At 43.9% G+C, this 16,297-nt stretch overlaps 1 protein-coding gene across 1 annotated transcript in view; it reads left to right on the top strand.

Moving 5' to 3' along the window:
* QTGAL (queuosine-tRNA galactosyltransferase) overlaps positions 1–16,297 on the top strand; it is a 2,029,717-nt gene that overhangs the window by 1,348,352 nt on the left and 665,068 nt on the right. Inside the window, exon 7 of the mRNA XM_085616796.1 lies at positions 9,832–9,927. Within this exon, the coding sequence (XP_085472922.1) occupies positions 9,832–9,927 (96 nt within the window). The remainder of the gene's footprint in view (positions 1–9,831; positions 9,928–16,297) is intronic.

Below are 16,297 nucleotides of genomic sequence, written 5' to 3'. Positions count from 1 at the left end.
TGCAATAGAGTGAGAGCGTACTGGGATGCGATTCTAACACACATTCATGAAATGACGGAGATTATGCTTCATGATTCTCCACAAACTTTTTTACTAGGCCATGTGCCGCAACTGAAGGGGCAGTGGGGAAATTTGTGCGCATTGCGTTACTACTAGCTAAACGACGAATGGCTATACACTGGGAGAGCAAACTAGCTCCAAAACCTGATCATTGGTTGAAAGATATGGTATACTGTACGGAGAACCTCGCACTGTATGCGGAAGAACTACCCGTAACTTCCAGAACAAGAGACAACTGGGAACCCCAGCGAAAATATCTGATAAGACTATCTGTTACTAACTCAGACACAGATGATATTATTGGTCAACACAACACTGAATATCTGTTATTGCAACTGTATATGGTGATTCAGATGAACACATGTAGATGTTGGTTGTGTGGTGCCATACACGGCAGATGAAACATGTAAGTTATTTGAAATGCCAATAAACAGAATTGAAAAATCAAATTGGCTGGCGAGAACTGTCACGCCAGACCATAAACACCATCATACATGTTTGTAGACAGGATGGTGGTAGTGATGCCATTTTTGCTGTTCTAAACGAATTCAATTTGGGAGATAAATGTAATTCACCTTTTCAGTTGAGAGACAAGGGAATTTGTGTGTATTGTCAAACGTAAGCGCTTTGGGATTTGGGTTTCTTAATTGGACTCTGTCTATTCCTTGCTATCATGAATGCAGAGAATCATCTAATTGTTCGGTCTCACCCCACCCTGGCACAACACAAAGTCATACTAAAACCCTGCTTAAACGTGGCTTTAATTGTTTGTACAAAGCCCAATCTATAGCACCATCTGTAGGTACACGCCCTTCTACCAGACTCTGTAAGTACGATTACAGCACGGGAAGCGCTTCAAATGCAAAAAACATTTCTAAAATAAAAGAATCTCCCCTTTCTAAATCACTCACATAATAGCCTTCTTGGAATAATAGAAAATCTGTGGCTTTGTTGGAGCCTCGTTCGAGGCTATGCACTGTAAAATTACATATGTCTTTCTCGCTTGCAATAGTATAAAGGAATGTGACTGGAAAGAAAAATAAATCAAAGCTGGAAATGTGCACCATGCCTGCTTGGTGATCCACATGAGTAGGAGATTACAAAAGCTGTCCTATAACTCCACGTATTTTACAACAGGAACCCGATTCAGCCTTTGCATTTCAGGAGAGGTTTTGGCAGGAATGAAAGGAAACCGCACATTGTGGTATGCAGAGCTACACGAAAGACTGCAGGGAAAAAGAGCAGAAATGTGGAGGGTTCGAAGGCCTGCTGTATCATATGTGTAGCTGCCTTATGGGCCAGTGTTGCGTTTAATTCACTACTCCTCTGCCCTCCATATGGAATTATTCATAGTGCGCTAAAGCCAGTATGTGTTTGTAATTATGTGTGTCTATATGTCTATCTATCTAGAAATCTATCTGTCTATTTGACTAGTGGTTATCTATCATCTATCTATTTAGCTATCTATCTAGCTGCTTGTCTAGCTTTGCTCTTGTAGGGAACTAAATCAACCCGTTCATTGGCAATAGTGCTAACAATTCTAAGAGAGATACAAAATAACCAAAAACCCCAGTTTGAAAATGGGAAGTTTTACTTCGTTTCTGATCTGTAACAGTTCTCACTTTACAAATAGGCAGTGATCTGTTCAACAGTCAGGAAGGAGGTCAGGACTGAACAGGTTGTGATATTGTTGAGTTAGAACGAGGACTAGACAGCTTCTGCCAGTCTTTAGCTGCGGTTGGCTGACAGACTAGAATCCTTTTAGGAGTTTGCATGTTCACATACACAGCACTACGCACAATACACTTCGGGCCCGGTTACAAGTTTGGCTGTGTGGGAGTGGACCCCCAGGCCAGCCGCCCGTTCCCGCACCTCCAAACCCATGGTTGGGCCGCCTGCCAGATTAGGATTTTCCTGCTGCGGTAGTGGCTGGACCACCACCGCTGCGCCACCATGAGTCTGCTGTTCCTCGGTCTACGAAACTCATAATTAGGGCCTAAGCCTTCAAATTGGCCGCATTTTGAACATCAGGATACAATCTTCGGATAGTGTCAGAGGATTCATCAGTTGCCTGTATAAGCATTCTGTAACCACTTACTTTCTCATTGTACAATGAGGGAGGCCCAAGAACAACCAGGTACTGTATGAAGTCCAGGAACCGACAATGTCTGTTATGTCTACAGTCCTAGAATGGAAGGCGAGGTGTTTCACGTTGCGATCCTGAGTTGTTGGGAGTTGGATGATGTCATTTTATTACCGTTAGGAGCTTATGAGAGGGCAGTGTGGCATCTGAAGCATTTGTTTCTGGCCTGATTGTCAGGAGTTGTGCTGGTTTCTAGGCTTACAAGCATTGGGCTTCGTTCACTGGGGCAATTTCAGCCAGAACCGAAAAGCGGTGACCCTTAGTGCAGCCAATCCCTGTATGTTCTATCTTACTTCAATATGTCAGTGCAAGCATGTGACCTGACTGGAGGCACGTTACTCATGATGATTAGTCTTTGCATCTCACAGGAGACATGCTGCGTAACACGCTGCTTGCTCCGGTCGTTGGCTGATGATTAGCACGGCAGCTGCGCAGTTCTGGGCGGGCCGCGGTGAAAAATAATGCTTATTGGTCCGAATGTGGGTGGGCACACACTTGAAGATTCGCCAAGGAGGGACGGGGCGGGCTAATAATATATTTTGCAATCGTTCATTGGTAGCGCAAAGCTCATGAACGATTGCAAAATGTGGTGTGACAGTGACCTACGCCAAGGTAGGGACCCAGGAAGTTTGATTTTCTGGCGGTAATATGTGGCTTGTAAAAAGGCGGGCGCCAAGCAGCTGCATCCAATTTGAAATATTTTACCAGCACGCAGTCACTGGCAATATCAGCTCTTCACGGGGGAGGCTGGCACCCTACTCTGAGCTCAGTGAGCAGCGTGCAGCCAATTTTTAACCATATTGCGTGTAGAGTAGAGGCTAAAGTGTAGACCCGGCCCTGAGAAATAAGTGCCGGTGCTAAGCACTGGATAGCACCGGCACAAATTAAGCACTGCTCACAGGCATCTCAACACTATCCCACAACTCTTCCCCCAATAGGATTACGTTTATGGTGCGATCGCAAAGCTGCATGGATTTTTTTCTACAAGCATTGAACCAATTATCCCTGAGTGAATCAGAAAAATGAGATATCTGTCTGTTGTCGATATTCCCCAGTCAGGGCTAAACGTTTTGATGGTAAAATATGCATTTATTGAGGCAGGAACTCTCTGCCTTTTCTTAGCTATTAAAGTCTGAGTTCGAGTCTGATTTAGTGTTTCCCATGTCCTTGGTGGGAACCTCTTCGAGTTGAAAAACAGAATGTGGAAGGCAGCATTTCTGCCAAAGAATACCTGTATGGTGGACCTGTTGTCCCTTATTTTATCCCTGAAGACAGCCCTCCACGAAAATGAATGTCTTTCTTAAGGGTTATTAGCGAATCTAAGCTCCTTTCAACCACTGGGAGTTGCGTGCGAATATCTGGGGAGGTAAGGGGCATGTAGTGTTTTTTTAATTTCACGTGTCGGGCCAGGGTTTAAGGAATGCCTGTTGGAATGGTGTGGAGGCATGGTCCTGCACTGGCATACCTCTCACACAATTCCTCTAGGCTTGGGTCCCGCATTTCCGCTGTTAGAAACTCTGTGTTTCCCTGCACTCTGAATGACACATGGAAACCAAGAGGAGGGAGGATGAATTGTCCACCAATTATAAATCAGGTGCTTAGACGAAAAGGCAGTGAAGAGCCTCGTTGTCCAGGTCGACCCTCACCTCGCACTAATGCTGAAATCGTTTCGTCTCCTGCTACCAAATACTCAAAAGGAACTCACTATTTTGTAAGCCTCCTTTCCCAGTTAAAAGTTAAGGGTTATTTTTCACATCTTTATTTATATGTTAGCCATTGAACATGATAGCAACGTAGGTCAACATTATTATGCTCATAAGAGGGGAGTTTCCCAGACCATTTTCAGTACTATTCACAATTGCACTGTATGTTTTATACATTTCAATTTGAAAGTGAAGTAATACTACTCTCCCCCACCTATGTGACACTCCCATTTACAGCGTGTCTCTTCATCATCTGGTTTTATTGCCGTCCTATGAAAGGTTTTATGCTGTACGACTTTGCTATCATAATCTCATTTCATTTCAACGTGGTTGTTTGAACGTTTGCTATTGTCTAGATATCATGGATTTCATCGTCATTTCAGCCAGTCTGCATCTCTGCCAGGGCCGCTCCCGACGTCGCTTCTAGCTCGCGGAGAAGCTCCACGAATAGGAATGATTTTATTTTCTAACCTTGACATAAAAGCCACTAAAAATACATTCTGTGGTCATTTACTGAAAGACCTGTAAAAAAGCATTCGGTATCCCCAATGCTTACTAGAAAATTAACTTTATAATACACGGTAGAGTACAATAACTGTATAAAACAATGACCTGTGTCACATGTCCTTATTGCAGTCTACTCGTGACCTCACCAGTCACCCGTGATAGGAAAGTGACTTTGCTATTCTATGGAAACACTTTTTTACAGTTGAGTTGTATCACAATGGTTGCTGTCAGCAGACACTGAACAGAATACAAAAAAAGAAATCGAGAGTTTGGTGTTTTATCTGTTATCCTTTGAAACTGCTTTGTTTTTTCAAATTGATCATCTACATTGTATTTCTTGATCTTTCTGGTTTTGTTAATTAAGCGTTGCTGCATTTTAGTGAATACCTAATATCAAGCTAGCATTTATTCATCGGCAGAATCCTACATTTTTCCTGAGAGCCATTAACAATAAGAATATCCACTACGAAGGGGCACTAGGCAGGGGTGTCCTCTGTCCCCCCTCCTCTTCGCATTAGCCCTGGAACCGCTGGCGCACTGGATTAGGAGGGACAGGTCGTTCTGGGGCCTGGCATTGAGTGATGAGTGGGAGGAGCGTATTTCTTTATACGCAGATGATATTGTGTTATACATGGCCTGGCCATACCACTCGATCGCACAGGCTCTACACCTCTTTGAATTGTTTGGTAGCTATTCGGGCTATAAGATTAATTGGGGAAAGTCAGTGATTTTCCCGCTCTCAGGCCCTCCACCGAGAATCCCGACCCGGTGTCCCGCTTCTATCGCTGTAGACGGATTTATATACCTGGGACTATACATTACAAGGGACAGGGCGGAGTTCTTCGCTAGGAACCTGGAACCCCAACTATTGTGCCTTAAAACCGATGTGAACCACTGGAGGTCGTTACCTCTCTCCCTTATGGGTCGGGCGGCAATGTTCAAAATGCTCGCACTGCCGCGCTTGCTCTACATCCTGCAAAACACGCCATACCCGTTACCAACGGGGGTGCTCAAGCGGATAGTTATGCCGGGTGGTAACTGCGAGCCCCTGTTGTATGCCCGTAAACAGGGAAGAGATTGGCCGTCACACACCGGGGTGGTGATTCAATGTTGGAGGGAGGCCAGTACATTTTTGGGGTGGTCAGGCTCCCTGACGGGTAGAACCCCCATATATGGCACGGGGACCAGCTGACGGATGGGACTCGTTTGACAGGGTTCCGGGGCTGGAAACTCATAGGCATTGAATACCTCGGGGACGTTTGGAAGGGAGATGCCCCGCGATCTTTTGCCTACCTTAAAAAGAGTATGACCTACACGACTACCAACACTACCACTACCTATGCCTCACCCACGCCCTGCGGGCTCACATAGTGCGCGGCACGACTATTCCAGAGTACTCCCCTATGGAGGATAGGTTACTCCTGGACCCGATAGCGGAAAAGCCCACCTCCAAAATATATCGCAAACTCATAAATAACATGACGAACCCACTGGCGACGCTGCGGGAGAGATGGGTGGGGGACATAGGAGAACTGGAAGATGAAGACTGGCAGGACGCCCTACAGAGCCCACGGGTAATTGCAATCCGTTGCAGGTTCCGGTTAGTACAGCTTAAGATCCTGCACCGAGTGTACTATCCCTGCGCCCATCTGTACTCCTGGGGGAGGAGTGAGTCTGCCCTTTGTGCACGGGGATGTGGGGAGGAGGGCACCTTCTACCACACCCTATGGGAATGCCCGCAGATAGTCCCTTTCTGGACTAAGGTAGTCGACGTGATGGCGACTGTGGTGGGTTCAGCGGTCCCGCTGGAGCCCCGATGGCTACTATTAATGATTAGAAGTGACTCTGACTGGACTAGACACAAGGAGATCTGGCTGGCACTGGCGGCGGGGGTAGCAAAGAGGAATATTGCAAGGGACTGGGGCTCGTGGACTCCGACTCAATGGGACCAATGGGTACGAGACATAGACTGGTGCCAAAGGGCCGAGGAAACTATCTATAAAAGCAGAGGCTGCACCAAAAAATGGCGGAAAATTTGGGGGCGATGGCGGAAGTACTGGTAGACGGGTGGAGGATTGAGACTTTAATATCTACTATCCTTTGTCTCACTTGTGCCATTGAAGATCTGTCATTGTCCTACAGATGGGGAATTTACCGCATGCTTTGTGCTATATGTCCTGTACTGTTTGATGGTCTAAGCAAGTTTAATAAAAAGAGTTTAAAAAAAAAAAAACAATAAGAATATGAATTATTTTTGATTGAAACCTGTCAGCCACAGTGGAAAGCCACCACACACTTTACTTAATGTTCGGAACCTGTAGTTTCAGTGGAAAACTATTTATGCACTTTTATCTAACGTTTAAATGTTCTAGCTCACACACTGTTGTCCTTTTAAGAAATTTTACACAAAAAATGACACTATGCACTTGGAAAAACGACTGTTTTTATTGCTAAGGCCCAGTGTCTTGAAAATTGATAACTGAGAATGTTTAACTAATGTGTTTTATCTGTGTTAGCTGCTTATGGTTGGTTTTATGTCTTTCACGTGTTTTCTTTTTTTAAATACATGGCATCTTTGTGTGTATATGTGACTTGTATGGTTGAGCAAAAAACCGAATACGTTTATGACTGACTGACTGAAATCAAGAGTTCCCTTATAACGTATTTTTGCTCAGAATTTTCCTTGGAAATTAACTATCATTAGCAGAAGTGGAAGCACTTGTGTGAGTATACATATAAAAAACGTCATTACAAGAGTTAATTACATATTTTATCCTACAGACATTTTTTTCTTTTTTTACGTTCAATTTTAACATTTATCTACAGCCTTTTATAAATTACAAATCCCGCAGCCATCTATTGCCTTTAGTAAGAATCAAGGGGAAACAGTTTAATAGAGAATTACAGAATGTTAATGTTGTGCGCAAGAGTTTGCATTGTAAGGAATAAAATAATGTTCAACATATAGGAAAAGGATACTGCAAGTCTCCATGTAGTTCCATGACCTTATAAAGAAGCTCCGCCTTTGGCTTTTTTCTGGTTATAGTCATGGACCTGCTCAGTGACTTGCAATATTCTTATTAAGTATGGGAGGGAGTACTTTAGACCATGTATTATCTTTATCAAGTGTGTGCTTGCGCAGATACTGTGTTGTATTTGTCATAGATAAAAAATGTAATGTGAGGTAATCTACACATGGGTATACTCTTTCCTTCTCATTGCTTAAAACCACAGACTTTTGCTGATCTCCCATTTTGCTGAGCTGTTACTCTGGGACACCTCTACCTGTAGGAATTGTGTCGGGCAGCCTTGGGAGGGGGACGGGACATGCTATGGTCAAAAGGATTATTACATGCTCTGCGTGATGTGTTCCCACACAGGATTTTTTTTTTGTAAAGCAGCGCATTGCCCTTAATTGGGCGTCTGCTTAAAAAAATGTTTCCAATTTCCCGTTTGAGAAAGCAAGTGCAAGTATGATGGTCTTCTGTTCCCTGCGTGCTGCTATCCTATTTGCAGACATTCTCAAGGAGTAGCTAATTGTGGTCTAGCTAAGTATTAGGCAGATTATTTTGCAAACATTACAATCATACAATTTGTGATACCATTATTTGCCGCATCGCACACCCATTTGCAAATTGCACATCTTGGGTGCACACTAATCTTTGTAAATTGGCCTCGAGTACCAAGACTTATTGTTGTTAAGCCGTCTTTTTCTGCTCTTGGTTAATCATAAGGTTTGTGGAAGTCTGTCTACTCATACAATTTACCCCGGTTCATTCACCCAGTCTCTGAGAACCCCAATTGCTTTTTAAGTTAATATCTTTTTTCACACACTTGTGGTATCAACATTATGTTACATCTTAGGGCCACACTCATGGGCCCTCAACCCTATAATGCAGGCAACTTTGTCACACGCTTACCTGCATTGTGATCCCTTTCACAATCTCTTGCTATTTACCTTTGAGCAATCTTTTTTCTTCCAACGTACTACAATAGCTCCTTTTGCCATGCTGTTTGTCTTGCTGTTGGGTCTTCTGTCTAATTTAATGGAAAGGTTTCATTCATACGATATCCTTTTCTCGTACTTTTTCTACTGAGCAAGACTTTCAAATGTACATTTTAAAATCCATTTCTTTGAAGATATTCAAGTAACTTCTAGTAATTACTTAATTTCCTCATCACAGAAGTTATTCCCAATATGTTAGATGTGTTGTCTCTGTCTCCACCCGCTGGCATACAGCCACATCTGCCTTATTTCATTTCTATCTAAACACTCCACGAATTGCAGTGGTGGTGAATGCTGAAATGTACTATTATGTGTCCCGGTGGTACATATGCTTCATCATTTTAAACATTTGTTAGGTCCAACTGAGTGTTCTTGAATATCATTTTTCCCATGCCTTCATCATAGGTCACATTTCCTAATTTCCTATTTCTCGCCAGCATGTTCTACTGCCTGTCATTTTATTTCTCACTAGGTCCAATTTCGCCCCCTTTCTCAATGTATCTGGCTTACATTTCTATTTCACATTTCTTATAATCCACACACGATGAATCCAATTTTATATCCCCTGCTCCGGATGAGTGTTATTACTAGTGAACTAAATTCCACGTCGGATTTACTATACTTCACTTGACTTTTATCTATTTCCATTTCCTGTCCGTGAGTCCACACGTCTGTTATCCACATGCTGTTTTTCACATGTCCTGTTTTTTGATACTCGTCGAATTACCAGTTTGTGTACCTCTTATCCAGTTCCACATGCCCAACTTCCTACGTTTCGGATTTGCTATCCTCCTGCATTTATTGCATGTTCAGTTCTTACATTACTCCTGCATTAAGTATGAAGATGATTATTGTTATTAGTAATAAAAATAATGAGAAGAGAAGAATATTTGCACACCAAACAATGTATAGCCTACATGCTCATAGTTGAGGAAGAAGAGCAAAGAGGTAATGCCCTGATTATTTACCGGTATTGATTACTTTTTTACATTAAGGGTGTCTTTGAGACTTTGCCACATTGGCTGCTTGTTGAGACTTTTCAGTGAATTCTGATAGAGGAGATGACCGGATGAAGACCCTGCCCTCCGGGGCGGTGTTGTCTAATGTAAATAACAATTAGTATTTGTTTCGGTGGGCTCTCCCTCAAACATGTTAAGGTCTGACACAAACTTGCTAAAGATTATCCGTAAGTAATCCAGGGATTAATGTGTATTTATGATGATATTTTCAAGGTGCTAAAAAAATCTATAAATTAGAAGTGTTTAAGAATTAATTTTTATACACCTTTTTTAACAGTTGTTTTGACAAATATTTCAGTGTAAAAGAGCTTGTTTTGTTAGCAATAGGAAGCACAAATAAAGCTTTGTTATATATCTACATTCTTTATAACTTTCTTTTTACTTGTCTTTTAGGTATTCACTTCACATGGCCCAACAGTTATCATGCCTACTTGGTTCTGCACCCAAGAATGGTTTTGCCATGTTGGCAAATTTAATGAAGGCGGACCGGTAGGTGCAATTGTAAATAATATTACCAACATTACATTCTTAACCAACAATCATTTAAAACATCAATAAGAAATATTTTTTAAATATGAGTAAGAGCAACATATCTAAATCTTTCAAGACCTTAGAATTATCATATTAATCTAGACAATAATATAGAGTTTTCCAGTGCCAGTGTGTTTGCACACACATTGGCTTGAGGGTTCTTTAAAATGTTGCTATTATTTAATTAAAGTACATTTGCCTTGTTGTGCGCCCATATAACTATCCAGTTCCTTTCTTTTTCTAGACAGATTGAGGGCTTGACTGGTTCATACCTTCATCAGTAGGCCAATATTTCTATAAAGTTGTGATGACATTCAAAAATGTTACTAAAACGCCGAGATGACAATTACACGTTATGTATTTTTTGTATTAAAAGTTTCTTTTGGATTAGTTTGCTTTAAAAAGGTTTTTTTCTTCAAAGTTTAGCTAACAATGGACCCTGATTTAAAATATAATATTTAGGTGTACCTTTCATGAATTCATTGTAAATAAGGCAATGGTGAGGGATAGTGGAGTTATGCAATTCTGTATCTGAATCTTTTGCCACATAATTATGGATTTATTGCATTTGCCACATAATTTGCCAGACAATTTACATAATTTGCAGATTTCACCCAAAAATGTTTCTAGGTGGTACCAAAGAACCCTAAGAATTATTTATTTTAAGAATATTGGGAGACGGGAGTATTATGCGTGAGTTCACTCCACTTCCACCTAATGTCTATAAATCAAATCAACAATGAGAGATGGTTGGTCAAGTCACGCACCCTCAACTGTCTAACTCGGGGGCGGGGCCAGGCATCATAGCCGACTAGACGCACTTCGGCAGTGCTCCCGCCAGCAACTTCAAAACCTGTTTATATCTCTGCTCATCCAATGCCCACAGCTATGAGAGCCTGCCAGAGGCCCAGTTTGGGTGTATTCTCGGGGGATGCCCTGAGCCACAGTGAGTCTCAGCTTCCGAATGTGTGTTGCGCAGTGTTCCACCAGGGATCAGCGCTCTGATAAAACCCCACAACGGCTGCTCAGATTCGTCACCACTGAACCACAAATGACCGCAGGTGGAGGGGACTCCTTGCTTGTCTTGCTGGGCCCTGCGGGCCATACCCACCACAGGTGGACTATGCAGCCTGTGCATGCTGGGCCTTGGTGAGACTGGATCGGGCTGTGTTGGCTGCCCGTTGTCCACCCTGCAAGTTGCAACACCCCTTCAAAGTAAGTGCAGCCCCTGCGACCAGGTCAGAGGGGAGAGACACGACTGGCTGCACCTTGCCTGGTGTAAGGTCTGAGTGATCCCCACACTAGGAACGGTGTTTGGGCCTGGTGAGACTTGGTTAACGAGCTAACCCTCCCAAGTTAGACACTTACGCTGTAGGTGGTGGACTCCGAGATGGCTCCTAAACCAAAACCCCCTCCTCATAGCTGTTGCGATATCCTAGGGAGAGCTGGTGGCCTCCCCTGGTCCTGTGCATGGCGATGTCGCTTGAGCCTCTAGGTGCCCATGGACATTCAGCAGCACAGAGGCTCGCCTTACCCTACTGTACCAAATCGCGGAGAGACTCTGTATGATTGCCGGGCCTTAGCTCCCCACCCACTACAGGGCCTGCTTGATATACCGTGACCTGGCCTGATTTCATCTGAACTACTGCTCCTGAGTGGCCTTACATTTCCACCGAGCACACTCTGGTGTTTGCGGGGCACGGGTGAAGTGCTGCTATGGGCCCATGATTCTGGATCCAGCGCCCTTCTCTCCCTGGATTTGTGAACTGGGTCGCTCTCCATGAATCTGCCACCCTTCGAATCAAGAACTCTAAAGGAGCGCATTACCACTGACTGACCTAATTGATAACCATCTACCTCAGGCACCTGCGGGACCGCATGCCCAAGTCATAATGGAACTGCCACAAGATTGATCCGATATGCATCCACTGGACAGCTTCTCAACTACACCATGCATTTAGAATGTTGGGGACCCAAACAGTGATCCCCGTCATGTCTGTACTCAGTTCGAACCTATAATGGTGCCACCAGAGAGCCCATCCCATGCGACTGTCATACCGGGAGCTCAGGCTCACCTTATTTGCAGTACCACGATCTAAGCCTGTGAGTATCGAAAAGTGGCCTCAGCATCAAATGCCGTCTCTGTCAACAGCATGGAAAGAGACAAGTTAACCAAGCTGGCGCAATCCAACAAGATTGTGAATTATACTCACACCATGCACCCCAATGGCCCACCCAAGAATAATGTGGAGAAGTGTCCGACAGGCGCTCATGAGGTGACATTCGCTCTTGCCCCCACGTTGGCAGATCTAATGACAGAAATATAGAAGTACAATGCGGAACTGGCTTCCAAAATTAACTTGGTCGCAAAAGACATTACTTTACTACGCGCTGACCTTCAAAAAGTTTCCAACCTGGTCAACTTTGCGGAGGAAATTGTAGATGCCCTGCAGCAGGAAGTTTAGACCTTTAGGAGTACAGTCTCCGCCCTCCAAAAACTAACTGCCTGACTTGATGATCGAGTAGAGGATGCAGAGGGCAGGTCGTGAAGGAATGACTTAAGATTCGTGGGGTTCCCCGAGAAGGCCAAAGGTCAGTAAGTGAAATTGTTCCTCAAAGAATGAATCACCAACTCTCTCCACCCTAAACGTTTGTCTACGTTTTTCACTGTAAAAATGGCTCACAGTTCACTAGCTCTGCCACCGAAACCTGGAGCCCCACGAAGGGCGATGATCACCCGCCTATTCAATTTCCGGGATCAATATGCCATTCTTTAACATGTCCGACTGCAAGGCCCACAGTTGATTGAAGAGACACCCATTTCAGTATTTCCTGACTATACTCAAAAATTTCAGGAGCAAACATTGCTGAGAGTGGAAAAATGTATAAGAGACTTGAACTTGAAGTAAAGTCTAATTTTTCCTGCAAAGCTTAGTGTTCTTCCTGAGGGGAGAGCTCTCTTTTTCTTTAAACTGGGAGAGGCTTGTGAGTGATTGGACACCCTTGACTGCGCCGCAAGCCGGGACTCCAGAGGGAGGGACTTAACACAGCTGACCACACAAAGAAAATCTGCCCGCATCCATCGTCAAAACAGCTGCAGAAGAAGCTTGAACACATCACACTCACCAGGTAGAATCGTGGTGTGCCCGAAATGGCATCCTGAGGAACTCTGAATTAATTCCTGATTCCCGAGATTCATTCCGGAAATGTCGGAGCGAACCAGGCACGACCAGTGACAGCACTGATCTGTATGTACTGTCAGGCCAGTAACATGATGAGGCATCCTAAAAGGGAGAGAGGCCATATGGCTATGACTATTACGGACACGGCATGAACTGTGCATATTCAGGTTTGGTCTGCCTGAAGGAACTTGGTTGTGGGCTGTGTGGACAGGATAGACCACTGTACTTTATGGGTATTACTGTTTTCTTTTGTGGAGAAGTGTGGCTCAATGATTAGAGCGGCAGACCCTGATGCAGAGGTCTAGCCCGGGACCAGGGTTCAATTCCCCGCCTCGGCGGGTCTTGGGCTCAAAAATTCCACGGACCTGATAATTCTCGCCTCGGTGCCATTCCAATCATTGAGTCCCACTCTGCAACTCTGGGCAATAGCTTGCCTAATCTCCACAACGGCCCCCACAACGCTAAGGATGCCTGGCCTCCACCTTGGGGGTGCCCAGGAGAGGACGCCTCACAGGGAAAGCCAGGATGGGTTCCACAGCGGTATTCGTACAAGCGCCTTGAGACCCTTGCGGGTGAGTAGTGCGCTATACAAGTATCAATTTACATTTTTTTCCATGTAGATGCTGCTGGTAGGCCCCCGCTGGGAGTTATTCAGGCACAGCAGAGGTGCTTGAGTGCGCCTCGCACCTCCATTGGGGTCTGCTCCCTTGCTCAGCACACCAGCTTTGTACAATTTCAGAGCCTCCCCATCGTTTTCCTGGGGGTGCCCTGGCAGCTGGACGTCTGCAAAGATTGTCCTAGATACTGCTGACATTTAGATAGATTTCTGTGCAACATTTTAAGAAGGGTGTGAGTTGAGGCAAAGGGTTCAGAAAGTGGATATGGGGGTAAGGTTTAAATAGGTTTGGTAACATGAGGCGAGGTTTGGGGAACCCCGTGGGCATTGGGTTTGTGGTTGGATACGAATGGGCACAGCTTGATACTGTTGTGCTCAGTCAGAAAAAGAAGGATCGCAAGCATTTGAGGACTGGACAAGAGGCTTCTGTGGAGTCTGCTGATGAGTGAGTCTTGGGGATGTTATTGAAGGAAACAGCTGTGTCAGATTGAGACAAGGGTTTTTTGTGCTGTGTTTGGGGTGGACGTCTGACTGACAGGCTATAATGTTTTTCTTGTAATTATCTGAGCAGCCTCCCAATCACTGACACAAACAACTTAAAAAACGTTTTCACACCTCTTTGGACTTTCTAAAAGACAGGCCCTGCCATTTTCTATCTGTAGATTACTGCTCTCTAAAAGGAGTTTCCAACTGACTACCTCACGTTTTTATAGCATGTGAGGTGGGTGCTTTGGCTAGCAAGGTGTCTTCCTATAAACACCTGTATCCAATCAGAGAGGCGCTTTTAGCATCTCCACATTCAACATGATGCCCACACACCTATGGCTGCTACGATCTTGCTGCATCCTTCCACCTCTCTGTGCTCCCCATCAGAACGTTCCAGGATCCGCTGCCTGCGCTGCCAGGCCCCCTCAGCACCCCTTCATGCCTCCTATCACTCTCTGCACTCCGATACTGAACGGCTTGTGTGCTGCAAATGAGTGAGTTAATCAATGAAAAGTAGCGTGTTGCACAGCTTGTTGCATGTTGAGTAGCAGCAGTAGAAATTCAGGGCAGAATGAAAAACAACTTGGGAGTATTGTCGCTTCAAAACACAGGTCATAACTAGAACATATTACACAACTTTATTATATGAAGTGTGGTTGTTTGTTAAAGCAAGAGCTGTGTTGTTATGATTGTTCACACCCAAACACAAGTTTTCATACATTAAGTAGAATGTACAATGCTTTCAAAGATGACTTCTTGTGACCCAACAGTATAGAAATGACACATTGCGATTGGGTTACTTTAATAAGGCTCGACCTCTTTACAAACTGGCAGTCCATTGTCTGCATAAACTAAACCTGAAATACCGGGTACGTGCCTGCCAAGGTTCACTCACTACGAATCAATCCCAGTCAAATGTGTAATATTTTAATAGACGTGTCCGGAAGAGGCAACGTCTTTTAATACAACACTTTCCAAAAACCAAACCTCAATAGTTTACAGTTTGACTCTGAGAATGTGTCATTGTTTGGCAGCTATTTTCATTTGCTCACTTTTTAATTTTAAGATCCACAAGTAATTGTCAAATAAAATAAATACACACACATTGGTTTTAATTAGCCTTGGTTGCATTTTTCATCCATGTTACTAATGTTGAGGATTGAAAAAATATGATATACATTATGAGGTGGTTATCATTTTATCACTGGCCTGTAAAACCGGTGTTTTTGAAGATGCCCCTAGAGAGACTCCCTGGCCCAAAGCATACTGGTGTAATGCATGTGGAGTCTTGTCTTTCGGAAGCCTTCTATGCTCTATACAGGTAAGTACACTAGTTAGGTAGGTGAGAGTGAGTGACGGTAAATTTTAACACTTTATACCCAAGTTCATAGGGCACAGACATTTATCATGTGTCCCAGTCGTACACTAGCTCACTATTTGGTTATTTACCCAGATCAAGGCGCATACGCTACAGAAGGTTATTGGGATAAGACAATAAGTAAAACAGCAATTAGTTTGAACATCTGGTTGTTCTCAACCAGTTCCAATGCAAATGAGTGGTACCCATGACTGCTTGTTCACATGATCCAGACCACACACACGAGTGCCTGACTCAAAGCCAGGCCTGGCTGATGAACAATTGCTTCCCCCTACAATGAAGGTGTTGGATGGATAGCCTGGTTCTGAGGGCAGCTTCCTGATTTTTCACGCCAAAAATTAAATGGTGCATATTTTACATTGATAATTGTATATTTGGGTTGACTTAGACCTTAATGGCAGCAGATCAGTTTATGTGGGTCAGGAGAGAATGTAATTTAACTGGTGGATTTAAAGAGTGGATGTTTACAAAAACAAGGGGGTCCAAAATATAGTAAGTGAGAATTGTATATTAAATGCATCTGGAAGAGAACAAACATCAATAGGAATTGACGGAGGGATTCACAGGGAGGACTGAGGAGTCTTGAGATCTTTTCTTGAGGTTATGAGAGCTGGGTCGCCCTGCATTTGAATTATAGGCGTGAAGGAAGAGAAGGTGTCTCCTGAA

Source organism: Triturus cristatus, chromosome 7 (genome assembly GCF_964204655.1).
Source record: "Triturus cristatus chromosome 7, aTriCri1.1, whole genome shotgun sequence".
Taxonomy (NCBI): Eukaryota; Metazoa; Chordata; class Amphibia; order Caudata; family Salamandridae; genus Triturus; species Triturus cristatus.
This window is presented reverse-complemented; position numbering and strand designations above follow the sequence as displayed.